Genomic DNA, 21,354 nt, shown 5'->3' with positions numbered 1-21,354 from the left:
GCTGGCCAATCTGCAGGTTGGAAGGGCCAGAAACTCAAACAGATCTCAAAACTCAAAATGGAGACTGAAGGAGAAAGACTTTTTGTGATTGCAAAATGGAGTTCCAAAACAGCCGAAACAACAAAACGTTTTGTATCCAAAACAGGGACGTTTTGTTTCAGCTACAAAATTTTCTGTTTTGAGCATTGGGTGTTTTGTTTGAGCTACAAAATAGCTGAAATGGCCTGTTTTGGGCACAAAATGTTTTGTATCCAAAACAAAAGGCACACCCCTACTTCCAGTTTCAACCTTTTCCCTGCTCAGTTCCTTATTCTGTGTGCAACCCTTGTTTCTTAATAAAGTTCATATACTCGGAAATGGCTTTAGTCAGATTTCAAAGGTTCTGTAGGGTTACTCTCCCCCATGTGCCTCGTAAGGTCATTCACTACTGTTGAGTTATTTTCAGAATGATATATTAGAAGTTGTTGATTTTTACCCACAATAGGTAAAAGAGCAGAGCACTAAGGAATGAGTATACACTCCCGTTACAGAGTAGGTAGCAGAGGATGGTTTGGATATTGCAGCTTTTTAGAGAAATCACATGGAGATCCTTGTATAACTAAATTCTAAATATTTGTTGGTTAAATACACTTAGATAGGAAAGACCTATCTCTAATCTAAAGGACTGCATAGTGGATAGGTAAGGAGAGAGAGAGAGATGTTTCCATCTGCTCTCTAGGAGGAAAGGAAGCATTTGTGACTCAGCACAGGAAGTGCAGCAGAGTCAGTCCAGGGGTCATAGGGTAGCGACAGAAAGGGAGACCCTGACTCACTGTCTCTACTCCCAATGCTCCTAGTTGTCATTAGGATAGTTGGTGCAAAAGGTCAATGCACTGGAAGTTCATCTCCAACATGATATACTGTTGTCTAGAGCTGATTATGTGGACTCTGGCTGTACAGTGCCTGTAAGTCCCAAGCCAGAGAGCTTTAGGTTGTTGAAACTGTGCCTAAGCCTGATCAGTGGTGGGCTCCTAGATTTGGGATCAGAGCAATCTCTCTACTGAGGGTGGATTCCAGGAAAGCATAGAGTAACCCCCATTTTCTCAAAGCATGTGAAGTCAGTTAAGAATGGGAGGGTGTCTGATAGGGATATGCACAAATCAATTTTTTTGATTCAATTTGTACCCGAATCAAATCACCCCCAATTTGTTTTGTGTCCGAGTCTGGCCAGCTAGCCCAGGTGCAATTTGTTTTGTCCACAAATCTCCCAAAACAGGTAGATTCGGGTACAAATCATTTTGTACCCAAATCGATTCGCACAGACAGCAGGAACAGGCAGTGATTCTTTCAGCAGCAGGAAGGGGGTGGGGAAAAATTATTGTCTCTTTTCCTCAATTCAGAAAGCAGAAACAAAAAGCAGAGAATCCACTCCAGGCAGCAGGCAGGGAGGCATGGCAAAGCAAAACTCCTCTGGCTCTCTCTCTCTCTCTTCTCCCACGAGGCAGAAAGTTGGTGGGCTGCCTCCTTAAGTACATTTGAAAAGCCCTCCTTCAAACTCCCCCCACTCTTGTCCTTTCTTTGACCCTTCCACTAGCCAATGCAGGGTCAGTCACCCATGGCAACACAAGATTTGAATGGAAAGGAGGCAATATGGAACCAGGGGATAATTGCCAGCCAATCGCTGTACACTGTAAGTCACCAATCTAAACCTTGGGAGGGTAGGATATTTTTTAAAAAAATGCCTGACACAAAATGGAGACAGCAAGAGAGATCACCACAAAATGGCGGTCTGAATCTACAAGATTTTCTGGGTGATTTTGTTTTGGACCCGAATCTGGCCATCTAGCACAGTGGCGATTTCTTTTGTCCACAAATCGCCCCAAACAGGTAGATTTGGGTATAAAGCATCGATTCACACATCCCTAGTGTCAGAGGCATGTAAAAGACTTTTGAAAAGATCACTGGGAAGGGGAGGCACAGCTGAGATGACTAAAAGTTTTTGAGATGACTATAAAGACCAACACAAAACTCATGTATGTTGTTTTAGGCCTTTTTCAAGCATCTGATCACAGCAAAATGGCTTCATGCATGTCACCCCAAATGAAATGACTGCTAAGTCCCTCAGGAAGGAACTCATGCAAAGGAGTGCTTCCTCATGAGCATTCCGACGTGTAGAAAAGAACTATGACTGAGAGAAGGATAGGCTAGACCTCCCCTCTAACAAGCTACTGTTCTATGCAGGACTCCTTCCTTCCTTCTTCCTTCCTTCCTTCCTTCCTTCCTTCCTTCCTTCCTTTCTTTTATTTGGAGGTGCATCTCATGATGTGATCCCCTACCTGCAGTCTGAAATGTTGCAATGCAGAACAGCTCTAGTAACTCAACAAGGACTCAGCCTGAGTTAATGGATTCAAAAGGCCAATGTCCCAAGCAGAGTTTAATGAGAGCTACTATGAACCTTAATGTGAAGTTTTTGCACAGAGGCTGTTGAACCATTTTAGAAAGCCCCCAAGGTCAATCTTTGACATGGGCTTCCTGTCCATTGATGGTTTATACAAGTGACATGCAGAACCCCTTGACCGTAACCTTCCCATGCTGCAGTTCATCCAGGAAGTCCAAAGGAGATGGAATGCAAACAGATCTGATAACAAGACCCACAGCAAAGTTCATCAAACTCTTCTCAGTTGGAAAACCAAAACAGCAGGGTCGGGATCTGGTTGAGGACCATTAAAACAAATAAAGGCAACTTGAGTTTGTGGTTGACTTTTTCAAGCACAAGTAAGTTACTGACTCACACTCACCCCTCATTATCATTGCCTCTTTACATTTCCACCCTCCACGGTCAGACTTTCAGATAATAAGTTCATTGGAGCAGGAAGTAGTCTCCAGAGTTGTGGCTGTGAGATTGAGTGACAAATCAGGAATTTTCTGGTCAAACGTCACCTCTGCCATGAACCGCGAAGGGGCCAGTCCAGCCTAGGGAGAATGAGAACGACCTTACAGTAGGGGTTCTCAAACTGGGTTCTCTAGATGTTGTTGGACTAGAACTTCCATCAGTGGCCTTTGGTTTGCTATTTATGGGAGTTATAGTCCAGGATTTCATACAATGATTAACATGTAGCATTTTGAACATTCAGAAGCATTGTCCACAAATGCAAAGTATCATTTTTATTATTTTCTCATTTTTGTTGTTGTTGTTGTTAATTTGTTATTCTTTTTCACCCTCTTGTGCTAATAAACAAGAAGTGTCATGATGGTTTTCTTTGTGTTCCCCTCCCTCCCCCCACCAGAATTTAAAGAAATCTTCCAGATCTTTGACAGAACTCCTAAGTCTGAGATGAAAATCACCTATGCGCAGTGCGGAGACGTCTTGAGGGCTTGTGGGCAGAATCCCACCCAGGCAGAAGTCCTCAAGGTCCTTGGCCGGCCTAAACCAGATGGTGAGAACCTTTCCTGTTCTGCGGTCATGATGGCAACTTCACAAAACAGGACCAAAGTTTGGAAGGACGAAGAAGAGGAAAGGGATTAAAATGGGGGCCTTACCAATGGCATTGCTCTTTGTATGCCTGGATCTGCCTCCTAGAATGGCCCAGTGAAGCCACCTTTCTTTAAATCCCTCAGCAAAATCCACATTGTCCATGAAGGCTTTGCTGTAATCATTACTTTCGATACCTTACTGCAGGCGTTCCCAACCAGTATAGCTCCAGATGTTGAAAAACTACAACTCCCATCATCCCCAGCTGCAATTTATTGTGTCTGGGGGTGATGGGAATTGTAGTTTAGCAACATCTGGAGTAGCACTGGTTGGGAAACCCTGCCTTACTGTAACAAAGCCTAAGTACTTCCACCTGACCTAACATTGTTTTCTCCACTATTGTTACCTCTGCCTCCATTTCCTTCCCTCTGTTGTGTCTAAATTGTGTTCCCCTTGGGGCAAGAACTTGTCCTCTCATGCTTTGCAAGCCTCTTCTTCACAGGCTAATGTAAAACTTAGGTATCAGTGGAGGTGCATTTGAACGTTCTGTCTTGAGGTTGTAATGGGGCATTCCAACAAGAGAACACAAAGCTTTGTAGAATCATGGAAGCGCAGAGGTGAAGAGGTCCTTGGAGGTGTTATAATAGACAGTAATCTAGCCTTTGCTTGAAAACTACTCTGGGCTTTCACCTGGTCTGTTTTAGCTCCAACTCTGAGGAGGTTGGTCTGCCAGTGGCTTCTCCAACATCTATTTGTTTTTGTTTTTTTGTTTAATATATATATATCCCGTTCCTCCAGCACACTGCTGCTTGGGGTGGCTTACAATAAAAGCATAAAAACATAAAACCCATGATAAAAGAATTTTCAAAAGCAGAGGACAATAACATGCAATGAATCATCCTAAAGCAAATAAAAGATAGAGCAGATAATATAAGGCAAGTAGAATAACAAAACTAAATGGCAACTGCAGCAGTCTTTAAAAGCTTCTTTTTAAAAGGAGGGTTTTTAACATGCTAAGGCTCCCCCGCCCCCACCACAATGGTACACTAACCCCAATGTGTGTATGCACAGTGATTTGCCTATTCATGTTCTGCTTGTGCATTGACAGAAATGAACACCAAGATGTTGGACTTTGACACCTTCCTGCCCATGCTCCAACATATCGCCAAGACCAAAGACACTGGCACGTTTGAGGATTTCGTGGAAGGCCTACGGGTGTTTGACAAGGAAGGAAATGGCACCGTCATGGGGGCTGAACTCCGCCATGTTTTGGCTACTCTTGGTAAGCAAACCCTGTAGTCACGCAATTGCGCTCCCTGTGCTAGTTTTGAGGGGGCTCTGCTCTTTCTCCACTCCGTTCTAATGCAGATGGGGTGCAGGGGCCAAAAGCGTTGGCTGTATAGATTAGGGATGTGCAGAAGTCCACTGAGAAATATCATGTGTCTTGCAGGATCTTGTTTGGTTTTCCTTGACTTTTGCATAAGTTTCACCTGGGGAGGAACTCTGAAGATCACTCCACTTCTTTGAAATTTCAGTAGCAGACCTAGTTCCGATCACAGGAGCAGATTCCTAAGAACATAAGAACATAAGAACAGCCCTGCTGGATCAGGCCCAAGGAGGCCCATCTAGTCCACCATCCTGTTTCACACAGTGGCCCACCAGATGCTTCTGGAAGCCACAGGCAGGTGTTGAGGGCATGCCCTCTCTCCTGCTGTTACTCCCCTGTAACAGTGATCACAGTGGCTGTTGCAGGGGTCTGCCAGCATGTGTCCCCAGTGGTTGTTGGACTCCAAAGCCCCTGTGGCTGGGGATAATGGGGGCTGCTGCCTAACAATTTCTGGGGACCCAAGTTGGAGAACCCTTTGGCTACTGACTTTGGCTACTTTGGCTACTGACCCAAAGCTGGGAGGTTGTCTTAACTCAGAATCACTTGGCTTAGAGTACCCTTTCTTAGCTCATAATCCAGATGCACTGAGCATTTATTAACTTCTACAGCCTGGAATGGAAAACAACAGAGTGAAGCTGAACTGAGAGTTCTCAAAAGGTCAGAGGGGGGCAAAAAAAGAAAAGGTAAAGCTGTTCCCAGAAGCACCTTATTTGTCCGTCTCCACTGCCAGTCTAATACAAATATGGCAGCCAGCCATCAGGAGAGCCTTTATTCTGGTAAAGCCCCTCTTGAATCTCTTTCCCTCAATTGCTGAAATGCCCAATTTCTCCGCCTGTGGATGGGGCAGCAGGATTAGAGGGGGATTTCAGCTCAGTCTTAGCATAGAGAACAGCTTGTAACTTACCCCGATGACACCAATTGCTTGCTTCCATACAGCTAAGGCAATATCTCTATAAGAAGATAATTAGGTCTCCCAGGAATAGCTTGGAAGTACAGTAATCCTTGAAGGAAAAGCAGTTGAGCTACCTCCAAGCTTGGCCAACTAAGCTCCAGGATATTTATCAACCAAAGCAACCACTAACAGACAACAGAGGTTCTCAAACTTTGGCCGCCAGTTTTTGATGGACTACACCCTGAGGAGGGAGAGCAAGGAGCTTCCTGCCAGCGATTCAATAAACCACTGACTGAGGAAGAGACTCCACAGAGGGACTGAGGCCCTGCCACCAATACTGGCAGTGCCCCTGTGTCTGATGTCGACAAAGGGGGTGTGGCTTGTGTGCAGGTGCACCAGTTATCATTTAACACAAAGGAGCCACAGGCAGACCGTGTTCCCCGGCTGCCGGTGAGCTCCTAATGTGGCTGCTGTTGCAGCAGCTCCAGGGTTCTGAAACCCTGGAGAGCTTCTGCCAGTCAGTGAGGAGCTTCACACGAGCAAATTGAAGAGCCTCAAAGTGGTTTGCGGGGAACTTAGCGTGCTTTCCCCACACACAAGCAGGGAGCTTTCCATGGGCGGCCGGATCGGCAGCCCACACGATTACTGGCTCCATCACAGAGCTGGTAGGGGCAGTGGGGATAGGGGGTTGCCCGGCTCCTGGAAGTCTAAGGATGTCCCACACAAGTGGGCGGGGCATTCCGGGGAGACCTGAGAGGCTGGGAGACTTGTTGGAGCCTTCTAGTCAGGGGTCTCCTTGTGAGTTGCCACAGTGCGGAGCTGTGCCATGGTGTCTCATGATTGGAAAAACCAGGTTTACGGAGCACTCGCTCCATTAACCTGGTTTAAGGGAGGGGTATATTTGCTGCCAGAAGCCATGCAACTCCCTTTGCAGCACACAACCGCACGGAACCGGGCTGTCCTCCCTTAGCCAGTTCTGCGTGGTTGTGAGAATAGCTTCAGTGTCGAGAATACTGACTTAGAAAGACCTGACTCTGTAGACAGCAGCTTCCTATTTCCTGACTAGTTTTTTTTAAAATGGAGACTGAGCCTTTCAGGATGAGCAAACCTATACTATAGACCAATTTTTGCAACAGCATGATGAAATCACAGAAAGATGCAATATGCATAGGTGTGACTGTAGGTTCCTTCATTTGCGAGATGTGTCCCTGGGTGGTGTTGAGTTCCCTGGAGATGTTCAGTCACTTAAGCCATGTGAGCAAGGCAGTGCTTCTCTAATACTGAGAAATTCCTTGCAGAGACAGATAGAAACTATTCTTGTATCATGATAGGAACTCTGACAGCAGCCACTGAGTCCTGACAGTGTAAACAAGACTGCCATATTTTACCATTTTAACTACAGTAACATGATGTTATTCTCTTACATGTGGAGATGTTGAGTTGTTTTATGGTCTTGTTTTCTGTGGTCCAGGGGAGAGGCTGACTGAAGAGGAAGTTGATAAGCTAATGGCTGGCCAGGAAGACTCCAATGGTTGCATCAATTATGAAGGTAGGAGGAATCTGTTGCTTTTATTGAATTTTATTGTTTTCATCATGTTGTTAACCTCCCTGGGGTTTTTGGACTAGTGAGGTGAGAACAGGTTCGGAACCAAACCTGTTCGACATTGAACTGGTTTGGTTTGACGGCTTGACGGTTCGAGCTTGACAGCTTGAACTGAACCCCTGACTTGTTTGGGGTTTGAAGGGTTTTTTAAAATCTACTTACCCCCTCCAGGATCTTCTCTGAGGCAGCGGGGGGAATATCCAGAGGTTCCCCCTCCCCTGCTAGCCTCCTTTACTGCAAAGATCACTCAGTTTGGCTGGTCTTCGGCCCATTCTGGGCCTGCCCTCTGTCATAGTCACCATTTTGGAGGCCACCACACATGCCCAATGGGCCTCTACGTGGTCGACACATTAATTTTTTTAAAAAAATTCATGAAACCTGCCCCCCCCCCGCCAACTGAACCGGGGATGTTCGAGGGGGCGCAAACCAGAACTGGCCTGGGCCAGCCAGTTTTGTGTACACCCCTACTTTGGACAATGACAGCATATGATGATGATGCTGATGCTGATGATCTAGAAACACAGAATTTTCAGCTACCTTGGGAGTTTGGTTCTGAGGAGGGAAGACAGAGGATGCTGGCAAGTGTCCGGGCAGAACCAATCTGGCATATATAGACTCTGATCGGGGGCTCTGCTGGCCACAGACTCCTCCTTTGAAGATTCCCTGGAGTCTAAGCCAAGGTAGTCCTTGACACATCAAATGCAGATATGTGGCAGGGTCTGCAGTAAAATTCTTATCTGTACAACTTTTTTTTAGTATGGCAGTTTCAGGGGCTGTGAGACCTCCTGGACCAATGATCCTGTTTAGAGCAGGGCAGCACCACTTCAGCCTTCCCACTCTTGTTGGAGTGCTATTCCCATCATTCCTACCCATTGGCCACTGTGGCTAGGTATGATGGGAACTGTAGTCCAACAACAGCTGAGGGCTGAAGTTGTGCAGCCCTGAAGGGTCACCTTCAGAGAGGACTCGGGGCTGGGTCACAGCAGTATATGAAGTTGCTCTGTAAATATTTGATTTGGCAATGATGAGTCCTTGGGGAGAGGGATTTAGAATGATACAAGATCCTGACAGCTCAGTGGACAAAACCAGTTAAGCTAGCCTCTTGTGGTTTGCATGCAGAGACAATTTGGTCCAATTCCTGGCAGCTGCTTCTTTGACTCGGGGTCCAGGATATGGGGTACCAATGACTAGGGATGTGTGAAACGTTTTGACGTTGAAATGTTTCGACACAAAATGGGCTGTTACGAGTGTTTCAAGCTCAAAACAAAAACCCCTTTAAAGGACCTGTTTCAAGCTTGGAACAAAGCAACCCAGTTTCAATTTCAAATGTTTCAACATTTCGAGCGCCATTTTGGAAGCCTGTTTTCCCTTTGCTGATTGGTTTTCTGGCACTGGCTCACGATCCTATGTGGGTTTAGGGAAACGGTTAAAAATTTGTTCAAAATTGCCTGCTTGCCCATTTCTTTCTTGGGCTGGGTGGTAGGTAGCATTCATCATGCCCTACCACCCAACCCACTTTGGTTTCCCTAGGAACTACCCACGGGGAGCAATGGGGTTTTTCATGTTTCCCCATTGTTCCTTAAGGCCAAAATACTTGAAACATTTTGAATTTTGTTCCGTTGAAGCAACCAGGTCAACCACTGTTCCCAAGAAACATTTTGCCCATCTGCATTGTTTTGTTTCAAGCTGTGTTGTTTTGTTTCAAGCTCAAAAAACAAAACACAAAATTCATTTCATGAGCATCTCTACCAATGACCTTTCCTTCTTCCATTTCTTCTAGCATTTGTGAAGCACATCATGGCAAGCTGAATGCCAGGTAAGCTGACCATGAACATCCTTAGTGTGTCTTTGCAACCTCAACAGATGAATCCGTTCACTGTCTGGATTTTGACCAATGAATTACTTACTGAATTAATACTCTACATTTAAATAGCTTTGCATACCATGAAGCCTCAGTGAAGGTATCTTGTTGAGTATTCAGAAAGCAAGCATTTGCAATTTAATAAACAAAACCTCACTCATTGATCGACAGACTGGGTTATTTAATTTCCCACCAGAATTGGGAATATGAAAGAATCCCTTTTGTATTTGTACACCAGAGCTCAAATGGCTTCCAAACTAACCCCCTTCTAAACATCTCCGTCAGCATTGTGGGAGATCCCGAGTGAACAGATGCAGCCATGCCAAGCTCATCTGAGCATTCAGTGGCTCTTTTTCACCATTAATATTGCTAGAAAAAAGTCCCTGTGATTTCACTTTATGTCAGCTGTGGGCAACTAATCACATGGAGAACTGGCAGGAATGGACTGGGCTTGGAACCAGATGGAGTGTTGGGGCAGATCCACAGAAGGCTGTGTCAACTGCAGACCAATCCTGAGCTGAGAAATCTGTCCAAATGGGGCCTGGAATGTGGGCTGGTAGAAAGTAGAAAAATGCCTTTGGTGATGTTGGCAAACCTGGCTGTGGAGCAGGAACAAGCAAGCTGGCAAGCAGAGCAGCCGGAGGCTACCTAGGAAGCCACACAAGCAAAGCCAGAGTTTGGTTCTTGTACATGCAAAGACCAAAGCTGTACCAGCAAGCATCTGTCTCCGGGCAAGTTAGGAGGAATGACTTGACTACAGGGGATGGGGCTATAGCTCAGGGGCAGAGCATCTGCTTTGCACGCAGAAGGTCCCAGCTTCAATCCCTGACAGCATCTCCAGGTAGACTCCTGCCTGAAACCTTGGAGAGTCACTGCCAGTCATTGTCATTGCTGGAAAGTTCCTCCTAGCGTACAGAGCTAGATGGACCCAGGGTCTGACTCAGTTTCCTGTGTTCCTGTAATGGAGCTGTGGTAGGATCTGGGAAGACAATACAGAGCTTTCTTCCTCCAGTTTGTAATTTCAAGTGGCTCCTTCTTAGGGAAACCACGATAAGGCAACAGATATTCCAGTTGAAGTCCCAGCTGATCTATACACCATGACACCAAGACATGTGATGGAGGAGGAGATATAAATAGGTTTAAAATTATGAAAATTTCCAAATTCATCCCACCTTGATTAGAAATTAACCCCTCCCTCCTATTTTTCTGAGTCCAGTTCCAGAATTCAGAAAGCCTGTTGAGCTCCTGATGACAAAATCACAAGCAAGGTAGTGTCTGATACCTCTCCTGAAACAGCAGCATCCTTGATTCCAGGGACCTTGGGATATGTAGTTTCCCAGGTCACATGAGAACTGAGTAAGGACATCAGACATATTTGAAAGTACACATCCCCGAGGGGACCTTGTTGTCCATGTCAGAAGCTCAGTTTTCATTCTGGGCCAGGGAAGAGCTTCTTGGGGAAATTGTGCTTAATTCGTAAGGCAGCTGAGCATTACAAGCTGGAGAAGTTTATCTTCTGAGCCAGTGGCATCACAGTTGATAGTGTTGTGACCAGTTCCTTCTTCCCTGTATTACCCATGCCCCCCTCTCCAACTTGCGTACAGAGACAGATTGACCCAAACACAAATCTTACTACAGCACATCGGCTTTGCATGGATTTTCTGCAGCACTGCCGATCATTTTCGTATTTCTTCCTGGAATAAACAACAACATGGCCAACCTATGTGTCTACTCAGAATTTGTGTTTATCTCTTTGGGGCTCTTGAGAAAGGCTTGACCCCAAAACCAACCACACCATCATCCTATTCTCGTCATTCTAGTCTGTGTGTCCAAAAACGAGGCCTTAGATAAATTGGGGGCGGGGGGAATTGAACTGTGCTGTAACAGAGGTCTTAGATAAATTAGGGAAAAAACAATTTGAACTGTGCTGCAACAGTTCCTGTTTTCCTCTGTTCTGGTTTATTTATCTACTGTTATGTCCGATGCTTGTTTACTTAGTGAGATCCAAAATTATCACAGCTTTTGGCTACAGGCTTGCGGGTCGGTGGCATTTGCTTGTTGTAGCTGTTCTCTAAAGCCCTGGGGAGGGAGGAAACATAAGCAGAAGATAAACCCAGGCTGCGGAGGCTTTTACCCCACAATATCTAATCCATTGCCAACTTGTCAGCTGTCTTTCAAAGATAACTGTCTCCCCTCCTCCTTGTCATAGCAAATATCCATGTCTTTCCCATTTCTGTTTTCTCCACTCGAACTTCATGAGCATAGTCTGTGAGGAAACCTGTAGGGGCCCATGTCTGGACCAGGGGCCTTTTCCTTCTGTAGTTGACAGGAATATAGGAACATAGAAAGCTGCCTTATACTGAGTGCAGCCATTGGTCCATCTAGCTCAGAACTGTCTACACCGACTGGCAGTGGCTCTCCAAGGTTTCAGGTGAGAATCTTCCTCAGCTCTACCTGGAGATGCTGCCAGGGATTGAGCCTGGAACCTGTTGCATACAAGCAGATCATCTATCACTCAGCTCTGGCCCCATCCTCTAAGGGGAATCTCTTACAGCAGACAGTGCTCACACAGTCACCCTTTCCGATGCAAACCAAGGTTACCTGCTTACCGAAGAGGACAAATCATGCTCGCTACTGCTAGTCTGGCTCTCCAGACCTTGGCCCCTACTGCTCCTTGTGGGTCAAGGCACTCAGAGAGGCCCACTTGCTAAGAAGGAAGTGGGGAGGCTGCTCTTTGGGTCTAGGCTGTCTCCAGGGGTCTCCTAACCTTGGTTGAGTCTGGGTTTTCTAATGTGACCCCAGAAGTTGATTTCCAGACTGAAGCTGCACTAGCACAAACATGTTGCACTGGTGCAAGGATTAGGGATGTACACAAAACCAGTTTGCCTGGTTTGGTTGGTGTCTGCATTGGACTTGAACCGCACCGGGCATGTTTGGTTTTGGCACCCTGAATGAGGTGCCTAGCTTGTTTCAAATATGAACAAGTTTGTTTGTTTGTTTGTCTGTTTGTTTGTTTATTAGATTTATATACCGCCCTTCCGATACGGCTCAGGGTGGTTCACAACATGATAAAAACAATTTAAAACAAATTAACAATTAAAATCAAACTATTGAAACACAATAAAATCAATAAAACAGCTAGAAGCCCTGAAAATCAGGGCAACAATTTAAAACAGTTTAAAACAATTAATCATTTAAAACTCTGGAAGGCCAGGCCAAATAACTACGTTTTAAGGGCTCTCTTGAAGGACAGCAATGATCTCAGATTATGAATTTCTGCTGGGAGTGCATTCCGTAGCCCAGGAGCAGCTACGGAGAAGGCCCACCTCTGCGTCGCCACCAGATGAACTGGTGGCAACTGGAGACGGACCTCCTCAGATGACCTTAATGTGCGGTGGGGATCATGTAAAAGAAGGCGCTCTCTTAGATAGGTTTAGGCCTGGCTCAGGGGTGCTAAGGATGTTAATTTGCGGGGGGGGGGGAGTTGGACTCACCACAGCTGAGGGCTTCTGCAGCCTGGTGGGGTGCTGCTGCAGTTGCGGAATGTGTGTGTGTGTCTCCAGCGGTTCTCCCTCTGCTGCCACCCCCTCCGGCCCATTTCAGACCCATTCCAGGCCTCTCTGAGCATGTGATGGCCATTTTGGAGGCTGCCATGATGTATGCACATGGGCCATTTGCATGCCTGGGGTCATGACCCAGGCAAGCAAATGGCCTGTGCAAATGTGTGGTCTCCAAAATGGCCACTGCATGCTCAGAGCTGCCCAAAATGGGCCCAAAACACTGGGGCAAGACTGGGGGGGAGGTCAGTGTGGGAGGGGGAACCTCCGGAGACCCCCTGTGGCTACAGCAGCACCCCCCCCAAGACTGCTGAAGCCCTCAGCGGCAGTAAGTATGCCTCCCCCCCAAAAAAAATATAATGTCCCTAGCACCCCTAACCGGGCCTGAACTGGCCCAGGGGGGTTGGCTTGCTGAAGCAAACTGAACCAGGCCCAGTTTGGCTCAAGGTCGAGCCCTCAAACCAGGCCAGTTCGATGTCCAACCGGCTCGAGGGCGAGCCGGATCGCACATCCCTAGCAAGGATGTTTCAGAAGCCCATTCTTCTAAATTGGGAGTTAAGTCACGACAGCTTACACAACATGTTTGCATTGCACAGCCTGTCGTGAATTCTGCTGTGAAACCTCATCTCCAGTTCATGTATGGGGAACACTTGCAGGGAACATTTCAGAAGTCACTTTCCATCATCTCTGTGACTCAGTGCAGCTCTGTCACCTTCCTGTGGCTGTGCAACTTTGTTCATGGCATCAGTGCGGAGTCGGTCTGGATATCAATCAGCAGAGAATCATTGCAGCACCAACTGCTTATGGAATTGTCCACGTCCCCTTATTTTTAGAGTTGCTTGCAAAGCTCCTCCAAGCCAGACTCAGAGAATAACTTTGGGAGTCATAAAAGCCTTGCTAGAATTAAGGAAAGGATATTAAAGCCCTCAGACGGTTCTCCAGCTCTGATCAAAATCTAAGCCAGAGAAGGGTCCCTCCCCATCCCCAAAGCCCCTCCCACCAACTCCATGCACCTTCTCCTCCTTCTCTTTTCTGACCTGTGAAGCAGTGGTAGCAGCAACAGCAGCAAAGCCTGTCATGGGGAGGAAGGAGATTTGTCCCCTCCCTTCTGCACTGTGATGCACTGGGTACCAGATCTTGACCCGTACTACAGCATAAAGCCCAGGGGGTCATGGGGGAGGTCATTCTTCTGCTGAGGGCTTCTGAAACTGCATATAAGAAGCAGGGGCTCTGTTGCTGAGTTCTGGCCTCTCCCAACTGCGAATCCTCAGAATATAACGGTCTATAATCACATAATTTCCCATCTCTTCTGATGCTTTGTTTTGATGGTGGTTTTTCTCATTCTCAGCCCACACACAGACCCCCTTGCCTGGCTCTCTTTCTTGCATAGGTTGCAAAGTCTTGATAATATAGAACAATTTGCCACATCTGCCAAAGCTTTTTTTTGGTGACCCACAGGGGTCAAGTGTGCCTTTTGCCCACAGCCCCTTTTTGTGGGTTAACTTGCAGCTTCTACGTATATAGGCGACATTCCCAGCTTTGGTCCTCTTTGACTCCTTGCATTGCAAAATTCAGTGAGGGTGCAAACTTCAGGTGTCTCCTCTCTCATTCTCTAAGGCTATTCACATGATCAGGTAGGCGGGGAGGCAAGGATGACCCTACCTTCCCTGCAGATGAAGGTGGTTGAATTCTTCGGTGTGTTGCTGCATGCCCACACGATCCATGCTGTTCCTGACAGCACGGATCAGTGGGGGCCAGGAAAATGAATCGCGGAATCTCATAATGTAGCACACAGCAAGCGCAGTGCACTAGGGGATTCCCCTGAGAGTCGGTTGCTCTAGGTGCCCGTCTGCACGCAGCCTGAGCACCAACATGACCCTGGCACCAGGAGGCTGTGGTAAAACGTTGGGTTGGCAGGAGGGCAGTGCCTGGATCGGGCTTGATTCTGGTGCTGCACATGAGCAGCCCAACCTAGGCTGAATGGCCCTAGTCTGGGTTAGTCTGCTCATGTGAATATTTTATTTATTTAATAGGCTTTCTTTCTTTGGGGACTGGTTCACCACAGTGTGATAGGCTCTTTAGAACAGCATCTAAAGACAGAGCTATCTGACATCTTTGAACAGATGACAGCAGGTTTTGTAGTCAGTAGAGCTTCCGCCTTTTCATCTGCAAATTGCTGGCACATTGGAGTGGGCAGCTGGTGTGGCCAGAACAGGCAGAGCCAAAGCAAGCCCTGGTGGGTCACTGGTAAAGCCTGGAAGAACCCAGCATGGCAGGGACAGTGCTAAACTGGAATCTGATGGGTTTGGCTGGAATGGCAAACACTGGTTTTTCATTCCATTAGCAAACCGGTTTTAGTAGGGACGTCATGGTCGTTCAAGAGGAGACTGCAGATCTACTGGTGGAGACTGTTTTACCAAATACCTGCTATGTCCAGTCATATCTGATATGGTTAAAAAAAGTCATCATCACAAGAATTGACACAAATATGGTCAGGCTGTTTGGGGGTGGGGGGAGATGATGGCTGAACATGGAAGCTCTTCCACAAGTCATTTGAGGGCTTACAAGTCGTTATGGAATCTGCATTTGGATTCACAGAAAATACACAGTTCCATTGGAAGCAATTGAGTAACTGGGCAGCGCCCACATTGGGATGACCACACTAGGATGTTCCAATATGTTGGAGTGTGCAATTTACCCATGATGGGTTTTGTGATTAATTAAGGATGAAAGAAGCTATCCACTCCAGTTACAGAGTAGAATGGAGAGTTTAGTTGTTGCAGCTATTTAGAGGAGATTCTTGTAGAATCTAAATACTGAGTAGATTTATTGGGGAAGCACACTTTGGATAGGAAAGACCTAATCCTATCTACATAAGAACAGGCCCAAGGCCCATCTAATCCAGCATCCTGTTTCACACAGTGGCCCACCAGATGCCGCTGGAAGCCTACAAGCAGGAGTGGAGGGCATGACCTCCCTCCTGCTGTTACTCCCCTGCAACTGGGACTCAGAGGCATCCTATAGGCTACATAATGAATAGGTAGAGAGAAAGAGGGAGATGTTACCATCTACTCTCCAGGAGGAAAGGAAGGGATTCTGACTCATTACAGGAAATGCCTGAGAAGTCAAGGCAGTGGTCATAGAGTATCAGTAAAGCAGGGACAGGTAAGGAGACCCTCACTAGGTACCTCTACTCCCAATGCCCCTAGTGGTTATTAGGATAATTGATGCAAAAGGTTGATACACTGGAACTCCATATCCAACACAATGCACATCCCAGTGTGGCCAGAGTTGACTTGTCAACAGTTATTAAAGGAAGCCAGGAGCCAGGAACCACAGCCAAGTGGTCAATCCAAGAATTGGAACCAGAGAACACACCTAAAAGCAGAAAACACTGTCATTGCCCAGGCAAAGTCCCAGCCTGAACAGGAAGCCTAGATGGAAAGATAGATCTCCTTAGGAAAGCAGCGTCAGAGGGAACATGCCAGAGGTTGCAGGCAGCTTCTTGACCATCCTTCTTCCATTTTGGGGAGAACATTTAAAAACTTCATTTGTTTTGCTTATACTGGTTTCTAACCTTTTACAACTTTGCTTTTAGGATATAACTGGAACTGGGCACTAAGCTTGGATGTCAGCAGCGTGGAATTTATCTGCCACGTCCAGTCAGGATTGATGCTCAGATTTCCTCAAATGTATTGTGTTTGTTTCTGTCACTCTGGAATGGATATTTGCCTCCGCCTCTCCACCTCGCTCCCTGATCCTCCTGTCTTCTGCCATTCTGCTCCCTCTGCTTGGAACAGCCACCTCTCTCTTTGCCTCTCCTCAACTGCTCTCTGTTCACCTTAGAGCCACCCCGACAGCCACCTGACTCCACTCCATCTTCATTCAGGAGAAAAACAACACACACACACACACACACACACACACACACACACACACACACACATCCCCACACATTCTAGTGTACTCACCAGGGATTGGAAGGGGTGATGCTGCAGCTATCAACGTATCTGGACATTAATGACTAATCTTTTCCCATTCTTGCAGGCTGACACTCCAATACAAAATACTAAACCTATATATATTTGGTTGCAGAGTTTCTATGGCTGGAGCTACACAACTGAGCCAATAGCACCCAAAGTGGCACCTTTGGATCTCCTCCACTCCCTTTCCCTTTTTCATCAAACACATGGCATGCCACCATCATGATGCAAGTTCCCCTGAGCATGTTCCGCTTCATTGATTGCCACTTGCTGGGGCAGGGAAATTCGCCATGCAATGATATCATGTCATGGATTTTGCACCACCGAATAGTACTGGTGGGAAGCAGAGCAGACCAGGAGGGCTGTTTTCAGCTAGTGCCAGTCTATGCCAGTCTGTGTTGTTACAACCTCTCTGAAACATCCTTTGCTGATGGAACAAGTCCTTAGAGCAAACTAGAAGGATACAGGTGGACCTCATTACACGCAGCCTCGGCAGCCGCGGTTTCGGGTATCTGAGGTTGAGCCATGTGCACCCAGCTTCAGAGTATACACGCTTGGAAAAAGGGTTAATTTTCATGCATCCACAGTTTTAAGATGTCTGAAAATGACCTCCGAGGTCATTTCCAGCCACCATTTTGATGAAAGGAACCATTTTGTGGCTCATCTGTAAAAAAACATTTCCCCGTGATTTTTTGTGGAAAATGGCAGAATTGGGGCGTTTGGAGGGCATTGCTGGACATCGGGAGAACTGCAGAGCAAGGCAGGGCACTTTGTTTCTCTCATTTCTGTTTAGTCATTTTAAGTCATTTTTAAGCCTCCAGGAACCTAAGGCCCTCCCTCGCCCACTGATTCCCATTGCCTCAGTGCCTCTTTATCTGCGATTCCGTTATCCACAGTGGTAGCCGAGAACAGAACCCCTGCGGATAGCGAGGTCCACCTGTATCCAGAAAGAACCCGAGGATCAGGCTAAAGGTTGTCCTTGCATTTCCTGCCCAGACAAGATGTTTCCTATAGGATGAAGCCATATTGATTGTAGCATTTCTCATTAAACAAATCTTTTTCTCAACTGAGGAAGCCCTGGAGTGTCCTTTGCTGTCTCGGCTGGAGCAAATCGTGTGATGTTAAATGTGTCCTTGTGCTTCTATCTTCCTTTTTTAAGAAGGAAAACAAGCTTCCATGACGTGGGGGAGAATCTACATCAGGACTTTGAGATGGAGGAAGAGGGGCCAACCCTTTCACCCTACAGCATAGTTCTGATATAAATGATATCCCTCAGAGCTCTCGTTTGCCCCAGAAAGATGCTGCCATTGGTGCCTAGAGCAGTTACTTCCTGGAGGCAAACTGATTTCCCACACAATGGTCTCACTTTGCATTAGGAGTCCTGTTGCTGCCATCTCTTTGAAAAGAAAGCTCAAAGACAGTTTAAGCACTTATATGTGAGTGTTCTTGACATAAGTGGATCTATTAGCGATTGTTCTGCTTTGGAGACTGGGTTCTGAATTGCTTGTCAGGGTCTGAAGTGAACCTTTCCCCATATCCCTGCCTGGGTGGATGCATCCTTAGTGAGATAGAGAATCACAAGCAGCAGCTGTGAGCAGGATTCCCAGACTGATCCCAAAGTGAGGCTATGCACTTTTTAAGAGGGCACTTATTAAGAGGGGCTTGGATAACTTCATGGAGGAGAGGTCTATCAATGGCTACTAGTCGGAGGGCTATAGGACACCTCCAGCCTCAAAGGCAGGATTCCTCCAAATACCAGTTGCAAGGGAGTAACAGCAGGAGAGAGGGCATGCCCTCAACTCCTGTTGTAGGCTTCAAGGGGCATCTGGTGGGCCACTGTGTGAAACAGGATGCTGGACTAGATGGGCCTCCTTGGACCTGATCCAGCAGGACTGTTCTGATGTTCTTTTTATGTTCGTATGTGAGGTCTAAGGATGTCTCCAATTAAAGGCACAGCAGTTGACTAGTGAATTATTACCAGATTTGCAGACGAGTACAAGAAATAGTAAAAGGTGCAGTGGCAGTGCATGTTTAGCATGCGTCACCTTGGAAAAGGCATTCCCAGGGACATGGCAAGGCTGAAGTTGGCCCTGGGACATGGAGTGAGGATCAGCCCCGGGGTTGCCTTTTCTCTTCCTCTCCACCCTGCAGAATAATTATTTGGGCAAGTTGAAAAACACAATATTCTCGGCATGTCCTCTCTCTCATTCCTAAGCAAATAAGATTACACACTACCAAAACTCAGATCAGGGGTCAGCAGCTTGCCAGTGAGGCTGCTTTCGGACATCACAGGGAACCTGAGGCAAACTCACCTCTGGTTCACCCCCCATGAAGTCCTAATCATCGGAACTGTGACTCCCAGACTCAACCGCGCTTCCGATTTCACCGCCAAACCTCGGAATGAACCCTCAGTTTGTATTACGTTACACTCACACAAGCGAGGGCCCATTGCCTCCAATGTGTTATCCAGAGTTTAGGGGAGTAAGCTCTTCCCCCTCACAAGTGTGGTTGGCTGCGTCAGCTGTGCTTCTTGCAGTGAAGGGAACCCAGGCAACCAGTTACTCCCTCTTTACAGTCTCCCAGACTACAGACGATGACCATCTGGGTGCATGTGGGGGAATGCAGGCAAACTGTGGGTCTGTGGGTTGCCGTTAAGTCCAAAGGCAGCCTGGGTCAGGGTGGACGGAGGGAGCAAAGAGCGGCTTGTTTCCCAGCCAATATCCCTTCCCCATGGGGCAAGAGACATTTTCCTCCCCCTTCTTCAGTTATAGCTATGCCCCTGGGCACTCCCTTCAGTATGAGAGAAAAGGGGTGTCCTCACCTGATCGCCCACAGGGGTGCATGAGGCCAAGCCAGCTGAAGCTGGTCTGCAGGACCTTGGAGAGCTCCTGGGAGTCCTTTTATGACTCTTGGCCTGACTTCCTCCCTCGCGCTCCACCCCTCTGTTGCCGAGGGTGGATCCTGAAAAGGGCAGCCCCTGGGGCCTAGCCCTGAGGTCCATCTCTCCACCATCTCTTGCTTGGTGCATTTTCTGTGCCTGCAAGCAGGCACTGAAGATCAAGAGGTACCCCATCCATCCCAAACCAATCCCTCCAACGGGTTTAGCTCAAGGGGCACCATCTCTTGGGTTCTGGGTTCCAGTTCCTGGAGTTCCCCAGTTCCTTTTTGATGCTGGGGTCTGGGTTCTGCACCTTGGCAGCTAGTGATGGTATTACGGATATGCCTGACTCTTCCCTCTTGGGATCGGAGTCCTAGTTATTGCTGGAGGTCAGGCTCATGGCAAGCAGAAATACCACTTTGGAGATGGAGTCTCCTTCTGCCCTTCTGCTTTTGGCCTCGGCTGAAGGATTAGGGCAGGGAGGTTCAGGCACCATTCCCCCCTCCCTGCCTCCTCTCCCCAAAGGGTTGCATCTTTAGAGGCCCTGCCTTGTGTCAGGCGGAGGGCAGCCTCTGCTTGTGGCTGACCCTTCCTCACCATTGGCCTTTCCTTTCTATGCATCCATACTGCTGTGGCAGGGCTCACCAGGGGAGGAACAACTAGAAGGGAAGGTGTCCTCCTCTCACCAGGCAGCCCAGATGTAGACCGTTTGAGAAGACAGCATCATAGCTATCAGCTCTATTCCTGCTAACTGCTCATAGCTGCTGAAAAGCCACTGTGTTCTTTCCGGGGCCTCTGATGGGTCTGCGTGCAGCTGCCCACCCTGGCAGAACCGGCTGATCCCTGACAATGGTCCTTGCCATCTGCAATGTTTATCAGTTTTTACAAATGGCGGACCTACAGAGGAAGGAAGCACTGGAGCAGTGAGAGAGCAGTGTGACACCATTTCCCAGCTAACGGCACTGGTGCACTGGGCACGGATCCCTTTCCCAGGAAGCCCTCTGGGCCACCTGAAAAGAGGCCCCTGGGGTTGCACAACCCTTGGGTGGCACAGAGAGGGAAGGGGAGGTCATCAAACATTGCCCCCTTCCCGGTGAACCCTGGTTTGAATTTGAATGGGAGACTACATATGAGCACTGTAAGAGCACCTGCATGCTTGCAAGGTCCGAGTTCCCTCCTTGGCAGCATCTCCAGATAGGGCTGAGAGAGACTCCTACCTGCAATCTGGGAGAAGGTGCTGCCAGTCTGGGTAGACCAGTGGCAGAGCCAGTCCACCAAGGTCTTGTGTCTGGCCATGGTGGTGGCCCCACTCACCCCACCCCGTGTCTGACGTCAAGATGCGGGGGGCGTGGTCTGGCTCTCGAACAGAGCCACGCAGCTCTGTTCAGGAGTTAGGGCCAGGTTGGTGCTGAGCTGCTCCTGGCCGCACCGTGAACGTCGCACCGGTCACTTAACTCCTGAATGGGGCCGCGCAGCCTCGTTTGGGAGCTAATAGCAATAGCAATAGCACTTACATTTATATACCGCTCTATAGCCGGAGCTCTCTAAGCGGTTTACAATGATTTAGCATATTGCCCCCCAACATTCTGGGTACTCATTTTACCGACCTCGGAAGGATGGAAGGCTGAGTCAACCTTGAGCCCCTGGTCAGGATCGAACTTGTAACCTTCTGGTTACAGGGCGGCAGTTTTTTTACCACTGCGCCACCAGGGGCTAAGCCAGCACCCCCTCGTCTGACGTCA

At 47.7% G+C, this 21,354-nt stretch overlaps 1 protein-coding gene across 1 annotated transcript in view; it reads left to right on the top strand.

Annotated features, from left to right (window-relative positions):
• Window positions 1-17,800, top strand: part of MYL3 (myosin light chain 3) — a 45,448-nt gene extending 27,648 nt beyond the window's left edge. Inside the window, exons 3-7 of the mRNA XM_053265687.1 lie at window positions 3,267-3,416; window positions 4,560-4,733; window positions 7,202-7,279; window positions 9,114-9,149; window positions 16,350-17,800. Of these exons, the coding sequence (XP_053121662.1) occupies window positions 3,267-3,416; window positions 4,560-4,733; window positions 7,202-7,279; window positions 9,114-9,142 (431 nt within the window). The 3' untranslated portion in view covers window positions 9,143-9,149; window positions 16,350-17,800. The remainder of the gene's footprint in view (window positions 1-3,266; window positions 3,417-4,559; window positions 4,734-7,201; window positions 7,280-9,113; window positions 9,150-16,349) is intronic.
• Window positions 17,801-21,354: the final 3,554 nt, after the last annotated feature.

Source organism: Hemicordylus capensis, chromosome 6, assembly GCF_027244095.1.
Source record: "Hemicordylus capensis ecotype Gifberg chromosome 6, rHemCap1.1.pri, whole genome shotgun sequence".
Taxonomy (NCBI): domain Eukaryota; kingdom Metazoa; phylum Chordata; class Lepidosauria; order Squamata; family Cordylidae; genus Hemicordylus; species Hemicordylus capensis.
The sequence above is the reverse complement of the archived record's forward strand: the minus strand, read 5'-3'. Positions and strand labels throughout refer to the sequence as shown.